Here is a 20441-nt window from a genome sequence, read left to right as displayed (position 1 = left end):
TAAGGTGTATGTATGCACAGGTAAGAAAGAATGTATGTTTTTCAATAGATTTTAAAAGACCCAAGATGATGACGTATAGAGGTAGAAAGAAACACAGAGAGACTAGTCATGCCAGAGACATAAACACAGGACTGAACAAGGAGAGGCAGAGGTGGCAAGAGGGAGCATCACCAATGATATCTGAGAAGCAAGAGCATCATAGAAGGTGGTATAAGGGTGACTCTTGTAGAGACTCTGGAGAGGAAATAGTTTCCTATCCAGAGCTTTAAAATCTTGTATTTCAAAAAAAAAAAAAAATCTTGTATTTCCCCTAGACTGAATGAAAGTAAGCTGGGCTTAAGACTATAATTTTTTCATATCTCACTTACCTCCAGATTCTCCCCATCGTACCAATGCAGAAAAGGAAACCAGTAGTTCAATAGGTTTTAGACTATCCACAAATAAATAGTAGGATACACGTTCATCTGAGAACTGCAAGAAATCAGGTGAATCATTGAACTTAATATTTAGTCTATCAATGCTGTATTTGCCACTTTAATAATAATACAATACCTCGTTTATAGAGGACCTACTGTGCTCTAGACACCACAATAAGTACTTTACAGTTTTAATGATATAAAGAAAATCATGCTGGGTAAATGTTGGCAATAGTCTATGGAAGCTGGGTCTATAGGATCTGTGTGAAACTGACTGCTCTGTCAGAGAGAGTCAAAACTCTTCATGAACAAAGTAAAGGAGTATGCTTGTTCCAGAAATAACAAATGGAGGAGACTGGGCTGATGGCTGAGCAGTGCTCTGAGAATGCAGGTTCCTGATAACTTTGGCAGAGAATGGAAATGTCTAATGGGGTTGTATTAAGGTATTTTATAGGGCAGTATGTGATATAAACACTTTCTTCCCTTTTTTTACAAGATCTTCAGAAATATAGCCATTGCACATTTGTTTAAAGATTTTATTTATTTAATCGAGAGAGAGAGAGAGAGAGAGAGAGAGAGGCACAGGCACAGGCAGAGGGAGAAGCAGGCTCCATGCAGGGAGCCCAACGTGGGACTGGATCCTGGGTCTCCAGTATCACACCCTGTGCTGAAGGCGGCGCTAAACTGCCGAGCCACCGTGGCTGCCCTAGCCATTGCACATTAATGCACCAGACTGGATTTTTGTTTTGAAGGTGCAGGAGAGTACTGAGTAAAACCAGAACTACCCTTAAAGGACAGCCACATAAGGGTTACATGAACATGAACTCAATCCATCCTGTATGGGTACTGTTAACATCTATAATCATGGATGAAGAAACTGAAACACAAAGAGAATAAGTAATCTGCGAAAGGTCACAGAGCTTGCAAGTAGCAAAGCTGAGACTCAAAAGTAGGTCTGTCTATTGGCCAGCAACAGGGCTGGTCTTTGAAACTATTGTACTTTTATTGTCTCTCAACTGCTTGCTGTTTCAATGACTGATGGCAAAGGGTAAGTGTGTTAAATTAATTTCATTGCTATTATACATTAAGAGCTTTCATATCATTTTACACAATATTTAAATAAACAATTAAAATATGATACAAAAACCTCTAGTGATACTGTGAAAAATGCAACCTTGTTATTTAATCAAGTATGACAAGATTGCTAGAAATGCTCCAGACAACATAAATATGTTTTAAATGATTGCTTCCCCCAATATTTTTCAATAGTAAGCATTTGTCATTTATCTTTTTTGTTTCCTTTTAGCTGCCACATGTTGGTTATAAAGATGGTTGTTTCAAGCACTCAAGTATTCACTCTCTAAAATTATGAAGGAAGCTGAGGGTTGCCAGCCCAGTGTGCGTGCCAGAGGAGGAGTTTCTGCACAGAGCTCATCTGCTGCTATTTTTGAGAGTCTGAGAATTTGGGGACAGTATGACCCTGGAGGTCACAGGGAGGTACCCTGGTCTAGTGTCTGCACAGGGCACCTCTGGGTGTCCCCTGCCCCACCTACATACTGAGCACCAATGGAGCAGAAAGGGGTAGAGAGCATAGAAATGTGCTTTTGTCTTAGGAATAGCATGTAATTCAATAGATGCTAATTGAAATCAAATATAATGAATTTATTTGTGCTTCAGTTATTCATAAATCAAACATTTTTAATGTGAATTTATACAATGAAGCTCAGGATTGAACATAATCAGATGAATCACACTTGGAGATATGAGGTAGCAGAATTTTGCTTATTGGCTGTGTAAGGAATTAAGAATTGATTTTGGGGGATCCATGGGTGGCACAATGGTTTAGCGCCTGCCTTTGGCCCAGGGCGTTATCCTGGAGACCCGAGATCGAATCCCACGTCGGGCTCCTGGTGCATGGAGCCTGCTTCTCCTTCTGCCTATGTCTCTGCCTCTCTCTCTCTCTCTCTGTGTGTGTGACTATCATAAAAAAAAAAAAGAATTGATTTTGTTTTGTTTAATATAATTACGAATTTAGAAATGCTTGATAGATTTGAAGGTGTTTTCCACTGGCATGATTTAATAAAAAATTTACATAAAAGAAGGAAAAGAGAAGAGATCATAATATATTTACCTTGAATTCTGTTTTTTGAAAGTTAAAGCAATATGAACTTGGCTTGTGAAAAATATATATGTTCCTGAAAAACATTATTTATAACAGGTTACCATTGTCATATGCAACAGACCAGTACTATATGTTAATAAGTTTCTTAGAATCAAATAATTACAGGCAGAGGTAAAGACAGACGAAAAATTTTAAAAATAGTAACAACCTAGAAGAAAAGTGGTTGCCAAGGGCTGGGAGTGGGGGAAATGGGAAGACACTGGTAAATGGGTGCAAATGTCCAGTTATAAGCTGAATAAGTTCCAAGGATCTAATGGATAGCAGGGTGACTATACTTAATACTGGATTGTATCACTGAAATTTACAGAGAGTAGAACTTACGTGTGTCTGCCTCCACCCTCCAAATTGGTAAATGTGTGAGGTGTTGGATGTGTTAACTCAATGGGGAGAATCTTTCACAATGTATATCATTTCATCACCATGTACATTTTAAATATTTTATATTTTTATTTATAAATTATGTCAGTTAAGCTGGGCAAAAAATAATAAAAACTGCATTGAATTAGTTGTCCAAAAGAGACAAACATGATCCCTCTCAGTGAATAAACTATCTTTATTCTGATCAACAAATAAGTGTCTGAGGGTGAGCTGAAACTGGCCTGAGATCTGGCTCTTAATATTCTGTGGACAATCAACTCACCTATTTTTCTAACATTTTTGTTTGATATTAGATCAACACCAGACTAATATTGCTTTAACTCTTTTGAATGATAGCTAAAAATTAATGGTTTACATATCCACTATAACTAATGGACACAAAATATTTATACTCACTGAAAGCATACACAAAAGTCTTCAAAATCCAACCATATTTCTTTAGAAACACTATTATTTATTGTTGCAAACTCCTCCTGTGATTTCTCCTGTGTTGCTGTTGTCTGGCTGACCAAATCTCTTTCCAAACTATATCCTTCACCCTGATGGGCTCCGTCATTCAGCCCAAGTTCCATCAGTTCGTCTGTGCGTAGCAGAAAACAAAAATGTCAATTTCACCTATGTTGTTAAATAGGGAGTTCCTGAGATATGGGAAATTATAGAGCAGAGCTTGCATAGTGAAGTCTATTTTTGAAAAAAGAAAAAAAAAGCTTCCTGAGGCAATCCTTTACATCCAAGCCTCATATATGGGGAGATCCATGCAGAGACACATTTTCATACACTTGGAAGAATTTAATCCTAACTTAAATGGCATAGTGTTCAAAATTTGAAATCGCTCTCACAAATTTGCGTCCCAATTCTTTACAGATTATAAAGTTCTAGCAGAAATTAGCTAGGTTAGGTACTTAACACCTGCTCTAGGCAGACATATTCGTATAAGAGGGAATGGCTCATGCACCAGAAGAAGGTAGAACCTTGGAGAGCTATTGCAATAAATATATTTCAAGAAGCCATTGAACTGCTCCCCACGGTTAGTGATTCTGCATTTTATCTTAGGTTGATCAAATAATGTCATGAAGGTCTTAGAGGCTTCTTGAATTATAATGTTACATGTGCACATGCCACAAAACTCGTTTTTTTGGATTTGAGGATTGGCCAAATCTTTGTTTAGGAACTGGGGAATTGGCAATGGTTTCCATGCTTTGATCATCACATGCATGTATTAAAACACACGAACTGTACTTGTGAGCCCTTAATCAGATCATCTTTTATTTGGACTTTAAGCATGAATTTGACAAGTGAGATTATCTGATTTTTCTAGCCCAGAGTAGATTAAATTTAACACATCAGAGGAGGCCCCTGAGAGCCAAGAGAAGGGAGAGCTAAGAGCTGTCAAGAAGCAGAGGTCCCTTTGTGCTTTGATGTTAATAGAAGTCATGAGAAGATTATTAATTTACCTTTTCCAAGGATAACTTGTGAAAGAATATTACTCTGTGAAGTGAAAGGAACACATTAAGAAACCATTTATAAATTCAGCAAAATATGTTAGCTATCTAAAGCACCAATGTTTTTAAGTCAATACTTTCTTTTAATCATTGAAGAAACAGATTTCTGCAAATGTTACTAAAACATGATAAAGCAGAAATTTGTTTTTAACCTTAAAGTTCAACGATGTGAATTTAATTAAATAATTGGCTGAGGGTTTAAAGTTGTGACATTAAAACATTAGAACATGAGAGTTTATTAAACGATTGAGTCTTAAAAGTTAAACTAAAACAATAGTATCCTTAAGTAGTTATTCTACTTGGTATGAAGCACCCGGCATTGTTATGGACTGAATATAATGAGATTATAATTAGCAAGTAATATACAGAATCTAGAAAGGTGGATTTCAAATTATAAAAATGGCTCTTCCAAATTTTAACAGGGAAATTAAGTTGATTTTGCTTTGTGCAACTCTGCTTTCTCTGGAACACAATTAAAATATGTGTAAAAGTAAAATGTACAAACTCATACAGACAAATGATTGATGATAGCAACAATATTTTGGGTGATGTAAAGGTAGGTGATAACAGAGCAAAGCTAACTGAGAAGCAAGTGAGAAGCAAGCCCATCCATGACTTAGGGCCCCAGAAATAATTAGCAGGCATCTGAGAAGAAGAGAATGATACATGGACCCATATCAAAATATAGGAATGATTAAGGAACAGATAAATCCCTACTTTGCCCTAATCCTTTCTGGTTTAGCATCTAGCCTTCTTCTGCCTAAACAGAACACTAGAAATTGCTTCATGAGGAGAAATTAAATGAGAATTCTCCAGATCTGGGTTCACAGGTACCGTGGGAAACAAAAAAAGCTACTATGCAGAGAGGAGAGGAATTAAGTGAAAGTCCACATGCTAAACTTTGAGACTTTCAGCTCCTCTGTGCTGCTTGGCTTCTGTAACACTGATGGATAAATGTATACCAAACTCTGTGACCCATTCTACCCCAGGAGGGAGATTAGAGGACTCCTAACTGGAGAAACTGACCAAAGCCAGGGAAAAACCTCAAGGAATCTACATTTGGAGCTAATCCTACCCCCAGATGAAGCTCATTTATCCCCAATTATCCTAAATTAATTATCCTGCCAGCTGACAAGCTTATCATTTCTATAAAGCCACTTCCAATCAGCAGCTCTTTAATGCCATGAATTCCTTAGATATATATGTGTAACAAAGTATCACCAGACAATGAAGGATGGAGTCTTAATGAGAGCTCTTAGAAACTAAAAACAGGAAAGTGAAATAAACTCAACAGAAAGTCTGGATGACAAAGTTGACACAAAAGACAAAGATATTAAATCTATAAATATTTTAAAAGAAAACATTGGAGAAAGCTTCATGACTTTGATTTGGCAGTGATTTGTTGGATATGACACTAAACAACAACAACAACAAATGTAAAAATAGATAAATTGGACTACATCAAAATAAAAAAATTCTGTGCATCAAAGGACAAATCTAATACAGTGAAAATGCCACCTACAGCATAGGAGAAAATATTTGTAAATCATGTATCTGATAAAAGGGTAGCATCAACAATAGGAACAACAAAAACCAAATAAACCAATTTAAAAATGTGCAAAGGTCTTAGATATTTATCCAAAGAAGATATACAGGTGACCAACAAGCATATGAAAAGATGCTCAACATCACTAATCATTAGGGACATGAAGATCAAAAGTATAATGAGATATAATTTCATACCCGTTACGATGGCTACTCTTATAAAATAAAAGCAGGAGTTAATGTTGGTGAGGATATGGAGAAATTGGAAGTCTTGTGCAGTTTTAGTGAGAACATAAAATGAAAAACAGCATGGTAGCTCCTGAAAAATTAAAGTACACTTACCATGTGATCCAACAATTCCACATGTGGATATAAACACAACAGAATTGAAAGCAGTATCTCAGGGAGATATTTGTACACCTGTGGTTATAGCAGCATTATTCACCAAACATCCATTGCTGGATGAATGAATAAACAAAATGTGAAGGATAGATAGATACATAGATAGATACATAGATAGAGGAATTTCTTTCCTTTAAGGCTGCATAATATTATGAATATATTATTATGAATATATAATATTCATATATTATATAGTATAATATATTGTGCATATTATTCAGCCTTAAAGGAAGAAATTCTGACACACACTTCAATATGGGATGAACTGTGAGAACATTATACTAAGTAAAATAAGTCAGTCACAAAAATACACAAAAATACTGTAGATTCCACTTACACAAAGTACCTAGAGTAGTCAAATTCATAGAGACAACAGTGGGATGGTGATTCTAAGGGACTAAGAAAGGAGGAATAGGCAACTCTTTATTGAGCATAGAGTTTTCATTTTGTAAAATGAAATAAGATCTGGAGATTGGTTGCCTGACAATGTGAATGTAGTTAAAATTGTACTGAGAAGAAGGAATTCTCCAGGAAACAGAATTAAGAAAAATCATCCAAAACTGAAGAAATCCTTCAGGAAAGAGTATTAAGAGAAATTACCAGAACTGAACAACATGAGTTTCCAGGTTGAGTGGGCTCATGGAACACTCAGCAAAGTTAAGATTCATGCCAAGGCCAACCACTGCAAAGTTTATTCCAATGAAAAGAAGGTCCTAAAAATTTCCAAGACAACAAAGTCACATATAAATGATTAAGAATCCCAATGTTATTTGTATTCTCAAGAGCAATTCTTACATGCTGTATATAAATATTGTAGAATGATACCAAGATCAAGATAATTTAAATTTTGAGGTGCCTAAGTAGCTCAGTTGGTTAGGCATCCAACTCTTGATATTGGCTCAGATGGTGAGATTGAGCCCCACATTGGGCTCCACACTGTGCATGGAGCTTGTTTAGGATTCTCTCTCCCTCTCCCTCTGCTCCTCCCCTAACTCTTAAAAAAAAAAAAAGATAATTTACAAACTCATCACCTAACATAGTTAACCTATTCTACTTTGTGTGTGTGTGTGTGTGTGTGTGTGTGTGTGTGGTGATATTCAGTAAAGTTTTAAAAAAGAAGAAAAAAAGGAAAGCAATGCTTGAAGTTAGAACAAGGGGTTAAGGAAGAACTTCAAAATTCTGAAAGAAATGACTTCTGAACTAGAATCTATATCCCACCAAAATATAAATCAGGTGGAAGGTGGATTATAGACTACTACAAGCATATAAATTCTCATTATTTCCATTTTCTACACATCTTTTCTCCAGAAGTTTTGGAAAATACACCTCTTGAAAATTAGGTTATAATCTAGAAGAAGAACATAGTTTTCAGGAAATAAGAAATCCATCAGGGAGAGACAAAAGAAGGTCTCAAGATGACAGATATAAGGTTGCATTCATTTGAACTGGAGCAAGACAGCAAAGGATTCTGGGGTGAAGGGGTTTGTCTCCAGGAACACACTGGCATTTATAGAACACCTAGTGTTTGTGTGTGCCCAGCAGTCTTTAGAGGAAATTATTATTATTTTTTTTTGGTTAGAGGAAATTAATTAGTTTTCTTTCTTTCTTTCTTTCTTTCTTTCTTTCTTTCTTTCTTTCTTTCTTTCTCTCTTTCATATTTGGGAAGGTTTACTAATGTTTCATAGAAAAGTAATCAAATGGAAAAATGCAGTAATTAGCTTGTACAAAGGCTGTATAAGAAATGCCATTGTATTTGCCTCCACAGTAATAATCCTTACATAGCTAGAATATTGATTCAACAAATAAATCTGGAAGACAGAAGGAAGTGGAGATTTGCCATGGTGAGTGAGGACAGGAGTGCTAAATCCTCATCTTCTGCAATGGATAATATCTAAATTGACAGATCAAGAAATAAAAGAACCTCATCATTCAGTAAATATGTAATGGTGTCTGCCATATGCTAGGCATATTCGCCAGTGTTGAGAGAAAAACAGTGTGATGATGATAAAATCATCATCTCTGTCTTCATAAGGCCTACTATTTACAAATAGATACATACCAGAAGAAATACAAAAAAATAAAAGTAATTGACTCTCTAGGGGGGAAGACTAAGGCCAATATTGAGGAGGGATAAGACAGATTTATTATTTTTAATAATGTTTTTGACTTTTAAAAATGATTTCATGGAATAGCTTAAAACCAAAGAAAAAATTTAAAAATGTTAAAATCTATTAATTCTTCTTACCAGAATTATCATTTGTTAATCTGCTTTTCAACTAATACTAAAAAAAAAATTTGTTTACTTGTATGCAATGGCACGCCCTGCAAGGTATCTTTTTTTTTTTTTTTTTTATGGTAGTCACACAGAGAGAGAGAGAGAGAGGGAGAGAGAGGCAGAGACAGAAGCAGGCTCCATGCACCGGGAGCCCGATGTGGGACTCGATCCTAGGTCTCCAGGATCGCGCCCTGGGCCAAAGGCAGGCGCCAACCACTGCGCCACCCAGGGTATCTTATGCCATCTAGAGAAGTTAGCAAAATAAACTATGGTTCATTCACATAATGAAACATTATGCAACTTTAAGAATAAAGACACTCTTTATGTATAGATATGAAATTATCTCCAGTATGTATTAAGTAAAAACTCCTTTGTTAAATTTTGAATAGAAAATGGGAGGTTAAGGAATATTGCATGTGTGTTTCTCTGAATTTACATAATAAAACCCAGAAAGTGTCCTACAGAGCCCACAGCAGTGAAAATGGAGAAGTATATTAATGGAAACAAGACTTCTTCATGTATGCCTTATATTTTTATTTTTAAAATTTTTTTAAAGATTTATTTATTTGAGAGACAGACTGCATGAGCAAGAGTGGCCGAGGAAATGGGAGAGAGAATCCCAAGCAGACTCTCTGCTGAGCATGGAGTCCAAGCAGGGATTGATTTCATGAGCTTGAGATGATGACCTGAGCTGAAATCAAGAGTTGGACACTTAATTGACTGTGCCACCCAGGCACCCCTTATATTTTTATTTTTGAATATGTGAACATATTACCTATTAAAAAACAAACACCCTTTTACACCCACCACACTAGCAAAAGTTGAAATATCAGGCATTATCAGCGTTGGCCAGGATGTGGTGCAAAGAAAATTCTTATCCAGGGCTGACAGAAGTAAATATTGATACACCTGTATTAGAAAATTGTTTGGCATGTTAAATTGCTGAATGCCCTATGATTCATCGATCATGCTCCCAGATTTATATCCTGGAGAGGGTTTCCTTGTCTAGTGTGTCCCTTGGGGCCCATGGTTAAGATTTCAGGAATTCAGGAAAATGGATGGTTGAAAAAAATTCATCTTCAGTTCAAGTTCAGTATTTTCTTCAGTCCTCAATTTATCAATCCAGGTAAATAGTCACAATGTTATTAGTAATAACTGTGGCCTTACTTATGAAAGAAATCACAGTATCTTACATATTATTACAGTTGTTGCAAACGTCTTAAAATGTCACATGTGTTGATCACTACTCTGAAATTGCAGTTATGAGGCCTGTTGTTAGGTTTCAAGTAGTCATGTGTTACTTGCTACAGATAATCCTGTGACCTGTAGCTGGCCAACCATTTGGCAACTATACTTAGTGGTCATTTCAGTACCAAACAGTGAAGTTATGTGTTCTCATGGTGCTAACCCAAACAGCTATTTTGCTTTCCACTGTTCCCTATCATCAATAATCAACTAATATACAGACACAGATGCACTGTCTTCATTGTGTGTTAATGTTCTACAAAATTGGCAAAGGGAGTCATGATACAAAGAAGTTCACAAACCCTGGAACTAAGGCAACTCTCTGAGACATGTGTACAGGGACATGCCAGAATAGTTGTGGTATTACTGCTCATAGGAGTAAGAAACAAGAATCTCCCAATGTTTATAGCAGCAGCATCAACAATAGTCAAACTACGGAAAGAGACAAGCTGCCCATCAACAGATGAATGGATAAAGAAGATGTGAGATACATAGATAGATAGGTATCTATCTATCTATCTATCTATCTATCTATCTATCTATCAGATACACTCACTATACACATACACACACACACCATAGACTATTACTCAGCCAGTGAAAACAACAAAATCTTGCCACTTTCAACAACATGGATGGAGCTAGAGGTATTATGTGCTAAGCAAAATAAGTCAGTCAGAGAGACATACCATATGATTTCACTCATATGTGGAATTTGAGAAACAAAACAGATAAATATATGGGAAAAGGAAAAAAAGAGAGAGGGAAGCAAACTATAGGAGATGCTTAATAGAGAACAAACTGAGGGTTGATGGAAGGATGTGGGTGGGAAACAGACTAGATGGGTGATGCATCAATGCAATGTTGAATGCATCACAAGTGCATTAAGGAGGGCACTTGTGATGAGCACTGGGTGTTGCATACAAGTGATGAATCACTAAACTCTACTCCTGAAACCATTACACTTTACGTTAACTAACTAGAATTTAAATTTGAAAGAGGAAAAAAGAAACAAGAAACAATGAATGTAGTCATTCATTAACAGTGTGAAAGATTAAGAAAAAAGTAGGTTGGTTGTATATTAAATTCCTTCAACCAGTCAAATGAATAAACCATGACACACAACAAAAGGCAAATCTCGTAAACAATGTTAAGTAAAGGAAGCCCCAGAAGTATTAATATAAGAGTCCATTTAAATAAAATTATTTAACAATTAAACTAAGGTTATATTGTTTATAAATATAAACATAATTGGCAAAATTAGAAGAGTATGGACTTGATTAACACCAAACTCTGAATAGTAGTTAGGAGATACAATCTGGAAGAGACACAGGGGACTTCTGTAAGGAATGAATATGCCACTTTCTAATTAAAAAGTTTATTTTCATAGTTTTCTTTATTCTGTCCAGATGCATATTATACAGTCTTTTGTGTATATTTCATAATTTAAGAAAAAATATTTTATAATTAAGAATTTTACTAATGGGGCACCTGGGTGGCTCAGTCTATAAAGCGTCTGCCTTCAGCTCAGATCATGATCCCGGGGTTCTGGAATCGAGCCCCATGTGGCTCTCTGCTCAGCAGGAAACCTGCTTCTCCCTCTCCCTCTGCCTCTCCCCATGACTTGTGCTCTCTCTCTCTCAATCACTCTCAAATGGATAAATAAAATCTTCTCTTAAAAAAATAAATAATTGGATCAATAATAAGAGTAACATAGTTACCTGAGATACTGTTCCTGTCAATTGGCTTATGTCTGGCTGGCTAATGATGGTGGTTTCATCATTTTCAGTCAGGGATGATAAACCAAACCCTGAAGGCACACCTTTCTTAATAAAAGATTGTACAAAATGACTAATGGAAAAAAAAAAAACAAAACTTCTGTTACCTTAATTTCTTATTTAAAGTTACTAATAAATAATTGCAGTTTTTATAGAGGTATAATTGCCATATAAGATTGTATTAGTTTCAGGTGTACAACATGGTAATTGGATACTCGTATATAGTGTAAGATGACACAAGTCTCGTTAACATCCATCATCACACATAGTTGTAGGGTTTTTTTCCTTGTGATGAGAACTCTTAAGATCTACTATCTTAGCAACTTTCTAACATACAATACAGCATTGTTAACTACAGGCATCATGCTGTACATTGGACCTCATGATTTATTTATTTTATAACTAGAAGTTTCTATCTTTTGACCCCACTTTGCCCATTTCACCCACCCTCTTCCTCTGGCAACCATCAATCTGTTCTCTGTATCCTGGGTGTTTGCTTTTGTTTTTGATTCTTTAGATTCCACATATAAGTGAGATCACATGGTAATCATCTTTCTCTGTCTCACTTATTTTACTTAGCAGGATACCCTCAAAGTCCATGCATGTTATCACAAATGGCAAGATTTCCTTCTTTTTTATGGCTGAATGATAATGCATTGTATATCCAGTAGCAACGATTGTGTCAACAGTGGAAAATTCTGATTTTTTTCATTGTATCATCTCCTCCTTTTACATCCAACAACAAATTTTTATTTCATGTTAAAAACATGGACTTGGGGAGATCCCTGGGTGGCTCAGCAGTTTGGGGCCTGCCTTTGGCCCAGGGCGCAATTCTGGGGTCCCGGGATCGAGTCCCCTGTCAGGCTCCCTGCATGGAGCCTGCTTCTCCCTCTGCCTGTGTCTCTGCCTCTCTCTCTCTCTCTTTCTCTCTCTCATACATAAATAAATAAATAAATAAATAAATAAATAAATAAATAAATCTTTAAAAAAATGTACTTGCTTTCTACACTACTGAAGAAATATCTCTGTCAGTCATCGCACTGGTGTAAAAACTTTCTGGGATATGCTTTTAAAACTATGGTGGTCATTTTTAAATGTTGGCAATCAGATTTGACATTTGGACTTGACTTAATTCAACATCTGAGTAATGTATCTGTGAAATGAGGCTCAGAGTCAGAAATTTAATTATGAGTCTTGAGCACTTTTTAACTGTGACCTTCATACTAGCTACTGAAGTGTACAGTATTTCCTTTCAAGTTAATTGTTTGATATGACCTTTTGAATTGCCATTGTCATACCTAAAAGTTTATAGGCACAATAAAAAGACATTTGTTATAGTAAATACATTTTAGGTTAAGTATTTTTCAAAGATAAAATTAAGTTTCATGTATACAGACTTCCTAAACTTTCTCTTTTTTTTTCCCCTTCTAGTGTTCATAGTTCTCAATTCACCTCAAGCTAAGCATCTCTGGTTTACCTGAAACTGCCACTAGAGGGTAGCACAAACATATTTGTGAGCTTGGATTCCCTTTAGGCCAGGAGCCAGGAAGGGGCAGATTTGGCATGTTGCTACAGAGACAGTGTTCCAGGGAAAAGCACTTGTGATACAGTCACTCCCAAAGACTTGCCAAAAAAAAAGAGCTTGCACTCATGTTGACCTGAGAACTCTGATTGCACAGCAAAGCAGGATAAGGGACCTTTCTTTTGTGTAGGATGAAATGTCATTCACATATTTTTGTTTTTGGCTCTGCTAGATTGAATAAATAAGCTAGGAAATTCATTACAGATTCAAATTGTAACTAAATTAGTTGAATCCGGGATCCCTGGGTGGCGCAGTGGTTTAGCGCCTGCCTTTGGCCCAGGGCGCGATCCTGGAGACCCGGGATCGAATCCCACGTCAGGCTCCCGGTGCATGGAGCCTGCTTCTCCCTCTGCCTGTGTCTCTGCCTCTCTCTCTCTCTCTCTCTCTCTCTCTGACTATCATAAATAAATAAAAATTAAAAAAAAAAAAAAATTTAAAAAAAAAAAAAATAAAAAAAAAAATAAATTAGTTGAATCCAATCAGGTGTCAAAGTCTATAACCTACATCTGGATTGTAGACTTCCTTTCACCTTGACCGGATAATAAAGCTGAAATAAGACCTAAGGAAATCAAGAAAGGGAATACCTCAGGGAATTCGGACTATGAAACCAATCCATTTGTGGTGCCTACTGGCACAGAAATTCTAGAAGTCTGGGTATGGCATTTTGGATCATGAGAAAATTTGTCCTGGTGGTCTGCAGCTCTGGTTCTCAAAATCCACAAAATCTCTGATTAGTATGCAATCTCAATCAGTTGCAAGATAATAATTAAAACTCAGTGGGAATGGAAAAATCATTTAGGGACACTTGGGTGGCTCAGAGCAAATTAGGCTTTCAACGTATAGCATGTTTAATTTTAGCTTCATGATTAAATTACAAGGTACAAGAAAATTTTGGTTTGTAAAAACTAATAACATACATAAGAAAAACTAAGGTTCTCAAAATACTTATGCTTGATTATTTAAACTTCTATAAGGATTTAAATACTAGGCAAGATTTTATTTGCTATGATTTTTGGCTTTTAAAGTACTTAGGGAGATAACAAAACAGTGTTGTAGTAAATGCCATTTAAAATGTTTAAATTTGGCAAAACTAAATTTATTTAAGATTTTAATGGAAATTAGTAGCTCTAGGTATAAAATAAGATTTTATGAAAAATTCAAACAGAAGTTTGAGGAAAAGTAGATCTACAAATTAGTAACAGTAACAAATTTTGGAAGTCAAAGTAGCAGCAAACTGTCTTTTTGATTGATAAAGCTGTCCCTCAAAACTTGAGGTTGCTAACTGCCAGCCATCCGGTCACATTGTTGCCTAGAGGTCCCTCCTAACCCACTTCTCAGCAGTCACTTGTTGGTGCATAGAACTGACAAGAGCCTTGAAGGCAAACGATTTGAAGAATCTCTAATATTTTCAACTTAGAGTTCATAAAATGTAACTTAACTGGTTGTGATGTCAAGAGGATCTAAAAGTAAAACAATACAATGAACTGATCTCAATTTTGACTGCTTTTTTTCATCAGTTGACATTCCTGGCATGGATCTCAACACCTTCAAGGAAGGCTAACCCATAGCTAATGGTCACTCTCATCTAAGCCCTTCAAAATGTGTCATAAAATTTTACTTATGTTTAAAAGACATTCAAAAAAAGGACCAAAACATAAATGTAAAACTAGCTGAAAAATCTCAAAGTAAGCATGGCCATGTCACCATTATTCAGATCATGGATGCTAATGTGTCAGCACCCCCTCCTCCTACCTTGTGTGTCCCAAGCATGGACAGTCCTCCTCACCACAATCACCATCATGACTTCCAATACCATGGATTGCTTTTTATTCTTTGCATAGTGTCTGTTAGTAGAATAATTAAAAGCAACTGTGTACTTTTCACACCAGACTTCTGGGGTCTCATATTTGTGTGTGTGACATTCATGCATGTTAGTTTGTAAGACAGAACTCCTTTCACTTTATACCTACAGACCACTGTACCGTATCTGTCTTCGGTTTTACTCTGTGTCTAGTTGCAGTTTTCTTTGTACTTAAATTGCTTGATTTCAGAACTGCCTGAATCTTGACCTGATTTTTTTTGGGGGGAGGGGGGATATTTTCCCATTATATTTTTAGTTTGTGATTATTCCCCCATCTCTCCGTCTTTTATTTCTGAGATTCACTTGCTAGTATGTTGGTCTTTTTCAACTTGTCCCATTTGTTTTTACTGCATTTGTACTCATTTATTGATTTATGTTTGGTCTCATCCTTCAGTCTGGATATTGTTTCTGATCTATTTTTCCATTTTGCTAGTTGTCTTTTTTGCTGTATCTAGTGTCTGATGAAACACATCCGCTGAATTCTTATTTTCAGCTATTATTGTATTCTGTGAACTCTTGAATTCCTAGAATCCCTATTCGATTTTTTAAAACCATTTACATATTTACATATTATTATTAGTTTTTATGTATTACAGTGTTATTGATGTACAGTTAACAGTATAAATTCAAAGTATAAATTTAGTAATCTTTGACACATGTATATGCCCATGTATCAGTTGCCTATGGCTGTGTAACAAATTACCATAACTTTAGTGGTAATAATCATATCCTCCACTGATGTCACTCACTCTTTCTTTTCATTATTGCTACTTGCAGACTTCTGTTTGCTTCTCTGAACTCATTAGAAATTTTAAATCCAAGACAACAGTCTTGCTTTCTAACTCTTTTGTCATAGTCAAACATTAGTATATTTGGATTCCTTCTCCTCCACTTCCTCCTTTTACTTCTTGATTATCCTTGTTGTTCTATTTAAGTTGTTTTTCCCCCCTAAGAGTAACACACTTCATCTCCCTGGTTTCTATGGCAATCATCTGCTCTTATAATTTCAGTATCAATTAATAACCAAAAGCATTTGTTAGTGCTAATGTTTACATAAAACAAAAGACTTTACTGTTCTAAAACAGTAGCCAAAGCTGTAGAGCCAGGCATAGTTAAGCTTTATTTTAATGTATTCAGAATTTATCTTAGCTATTTATTACTGTGAAAAAGAATCTAAGAATACTGTTTTCCTATAATCATTGCAGTGATACAAGCTTTAGTCTACCTGTGACCAAGGCATAAATTTTTAACCACACAATTCACAAAATACTTCATTTGTCAGCAAGATGTATTTGTGGGAAAGAATGTTAACATACTTACGTTTCTGTTGGAATTGTAAATGGAGTCATTCTATAATTCAAAAATGGACTTGAAATTTCAAGAAATTGTTCAGGCTTCTTTATTATTAGTTCTAAAAGAAACAAGTGGTATGATGTTCTTTTGTTTTTTAATCTTCCAAGATTAAACACATAACTTAACATCTATTGTAGTGCTGATTAGATTAGCTGTTTATCCAGCAAATCTCAAAAGAAGTAACTAGGACTATACTAGGATAAATATATATATTTTTTTTTATTGAAAGGCCATATAGATCCTGACGATATTAGATTTTTAAAGTCTGCTTCTCCGTTGCTTTCCAGACTCATGATGTGAAACAATGAAGTCTCAAGGAAGAAGTTAGCTATGTCTCCTTGCTGGACATTTACTGCTACTTCTTTAAAAGTTTTTCATTAAAATCTGCATTCTTTGAGTTAACTTCTGCAACACAATTGCTGAAACATGAAGAAGAAATGCAGACTATTACCTGGAGATGGTAGTAAAAGAACAGAAAAATATAACAAAGTAGAGGTTAGAGGTAGAAAAGAAAGCAATGAATCAAGAAAGGATCCACTCCTACAGGAGTGAATACTCTGTGGATCCTTCTAAAGGAGTCTGAAATTGATCGAGGAGGAAGAAATTCTCCATGGATATGGCACAGAGCCCAAGCACTCACATAGAGATGATTGTTTTAACAAAAGTTCCTCCAACAGTAGGAAGGATAACTATTGGGAGAGAAAAAAGTGAAGCTTTGACACAAATACATACTTTTCTCTGCTTTTTCCACAGTAACCTCTAAAATAATCTCTTTCTCTCTCTCTCTCTCTCTCTCTCTCTTCCCCTCCCTGTTAATTGTCCTGCTAATTCCTGTTAATTTTCACCTTAAATATTAAGCCAAATAGAAAGAAGAAAGATAATTACAGGGTGAGCCTGCAGGTGGTACACCACAGTTATGGAATCCCACCAATTTCAGGTTTTCTAACCCAGCTTAAACTAGAGCCAACATGAAAAAAAGAAAGAAAGAAAGAAAGAAAGAAAGAAAGAAAGAAAGAAAGAAAGAAAGAAACTAAAAACCAAAAAAACAAACAAACAAACAACTAGAGCCATCACTTACCTAGGATTACACTACAATGGGTAGTGAAATCAGCAAAGGCCTGTATGTTCAATATTTTTCCCCTTCATTCGACTATTATTTGATGCTCTGAATGAACAACCATTTTAAGTGTGGCTCTACACATTGAATTAAAATACAGCATTTAAAAGCAAAAGATTTCCTTTCCAGCATCTGTGAATGCTGATCGTTGGTTCAGAAAGACAGAACAGGAAAGACAATAGAAGGAAGGGAGGGAAGAATAAAAACTGGACAGTTCCTATAAAGCAGCATTTGGCACCAACAGCTTACTACAGAAGCTCAGAGGATATAAAGAAATGAAATAATCAAGCAGGAGAGAGATGTAGATAGGCTAATTAAAAAAAAAAAAAAACGAATTGACCATTTCTTCTTTCCATCCAAATCAGATATTTCTTTAATCTTTGTTCTTTTCTGGCAAAGATCTAACATGTTGTGCTAGAAAACCTTTACTACCAGCTGGACTGGTTGTATCATGTACGTAGAAAACAAATGTAAGGAAAATTACATGGTTAACAGTTGTAATTTGTATTTTAAAAACATGTAAATTATGGTTGGAAGAAGGAGGCAGGAACCAGGTAAATATTCCCATCTATGTGGCCATTGCTGTTTTAGGATCCTGAGTACCACTGAGACTTACATATCACATTGTGACAAAGACAAGGTTCTCAGGTCACCATGGATGACTTGATTCAGTAGCAGGAGCTGCAGCAAGCACCATCCAGAGGGGGATAAGACTTGCTGCATGGGACCAAACGCTTAAAGCATACTTAGAAGCTTCACAGCAATGCCATCAGTAAATCGGCCTAGCTATGTTCATTGTGGCTTTGCCTTCATTGTTCATTCAGGTAACAGGCCCATGAACACAAGCCTCTAATGCAATAACCCCTAGAACTACTGTGGCTGGATGAATATGATTAGAAAACAATGAGCAATCAGCAAAGACAAAGGGAGAAAATTCAAAAGCAAGCAAACACAAAGGACTTAAAAAAAACATTTTTGAACAAAGACAATTTAAGTTTTTTGGAATGAGAAATATATATATATATACCCGCACGCACGCAAGCATATATCTCCATAAGGCCTAAATTAGCCTCAGAAACACTGCAGATGTTGCCTGAACAAAAATCGTGTGTTATTCTGCTGGGCCATAATTTTTAAAGTATTGTTTTTTTTTTTTTCTTTTAATCCTGTCTCCTCAGATTCATACATCTGTGTTATTTTTTTTTTTTATTATTAATGCCCTCACTCATTTCTTTTGCCATTCAAACTTGGTGCTCATGAAAAAATGGAGTTAAGACTGGAGACTTGGAGAGAAAGAACAGTGAAGGAGTGAAGGATGAGATGAAGATTGTGAGGAAGTTAGAAGTGAACTAAGAATAAGAGCCAGGCAAGCACAGTCCTCCACCCCACCCTCAGCCCAAGGGAACTTCTGTATTTCTGGCACAACAGCCATTCATGGTGGCTTATGACAATGTTCACACAGGAGCCAGTCCAGGGTAGAAGTTCCATTCTTATATTCTAAGTAAAGGTCAGTTTCTATTCTAAATATAAATCAGTTACTTCAAAGACTATGTGCCACAGGGCACTCTAGAGTGATTTCACTTAGATATACTATTTAAATCTTTTTTTCTATCATTTACTACAAACTATTTTCTATCACAATGACAATGATACCCTCAACCAAAGAATGGTCAGTTTAGATGTAAACCAAACTGCTTAGTTTCTGAAATGTGGAGAATTCTTCCTATAAAGAAGTAAAATTTAGACATAAAATTAAATGTAGACTTTAGGCATGCTGCTGGGGGGTTTGCCTTGATACACATCTCTCATCACAAATGAAACTATTAGGCCTTCATATAGAGAAATGCTCATTAGAAAGATTTTCAGACAACACACGAACCATACCTTGAGCTTCATCTGTTATCACAGTTTCCTGTTTTTGACGAAAGAGTTTCCAGGCAGGTACGGGAGGTGGTTTTGAAGGTGCTATGAGGGGGCAAGACCTGGTCCTGGTTACCAGCACAGGATGGCTACAGATGTGGGAAAGGCCATATTCTCTCAGCTTCTCTGCAGAATCAGCCTAAAGAGTGGAAGGCTCATTTAAAAGGACACATGCCATTGCCTTGTGAATTTAAATAAACCACTTCTTGTCATTATAAAAATATGGTTACCACAATAAAGTGGTAATAAATGAAAAATAACCCATATTTCCACCTCCTACCATAAGCTCCATTACAATTTGTATTTTGCTTCCTGTTTTTATTTTCTTGAGGCCCCCATTTACTTATTTACAAAATGAGAGACTAGAACTAGAAGCCATTTTTCAGCTCTAAAAGTTTCAGATCCACTGAGATTTAAAAAAAATCTCAACATATCAGTTTTGGTCCAAAAATCAATCATTATTATTACTATAAGCTAAATCTTTGATAAAAGTGCTTAACATCTGAAGTTTTTGTTTCTTTGTTTAGTCACCAGCAATTGCTATGTAATATTAAAGAAAAAAATCCAGGGACGCCTGGGCAGTTCAGTGGTTGGGTATTTGCCTTCGGCCCAGGGCGTGATCCTGCGGTCCTGGGATGGAGTCCCCCATTGGGATCCTCACAGGGAGCCTACTTCTCCCTCTGCCTATGTCTCTGCCTCTCTCTGTGTGTCTCTCATAAATAAATAAATAAATAAATAAATAAATAAATAAATAAATAAATAAATAAAATATTTAAAAAATAAAATAAAAATAAAGAAAGGAAAAAATCCAATGCATTTAGTAGGTCAGGTCAATGTGGCAATAAGTGGTTGTCTTGTCTGTAGCTTATGCCCTCACCGTCAAAC

The 20441-nt window shown here is 35.9% G+C and overlaps 1 protein-coding gene across 3 annotated transcripts in view; it reads right to left on the bottom strand.

The window, feature by feature from the left end:
• ADGB (androglobin) overlaps nt 1-20441 on the bottom strand; it is a 161213-nt gene that overhangs the window by 75429 nt on the left and 65343 nt on the right. For all 3 annotated transcript variants that reach the window (XM_077896299.1, XM_077896293.1, XM_077896289.1), the window contains exons 11-17: nt 19521-19695; nt 16487-16577; nt 11667-11796; nt 4431-4464; nt 3373-3556; nt 2548-2611; nt 369-471 (exon numbers count right to left, since the gene is read on the bottom strand). In XM_077896299.1, the coding sequence (XP_077752425.1) occupies nt 369-471; nt 2548-2611; nt 3373-3556; nt 4431-4464; nt 11667-11796; nt 16487-16577; nt 19521-19695 (781 nt within the window). The remainder of the gene's footprint in view (nt 1-368; nt 472-2547; nt 2612-3372; nt 3557-4430; nt 4465-11666; nt 11797-16486; nt 16578-19520; nt 19696-20441) is intronic.

The sequence above is a fragment of the Canis aureus genome, chromosome 1 (assembly GCF_053574225.1).
Source record: "Canis aureus isolate CA01 chromosome 1, VMU_Caureus_v.1.0, whole genome shotgun sequence".
In the NCBI taxonomy this organism is placed as follows: domain Eukaryota; kingdom Metazoa; phylum Chordata; class Mammalia; order Carnivora; family Canidae; genus Canis; species Canis aureus.
This window is presented reverse-complemented; position numbering and strand designations above follow the sequence as displayed.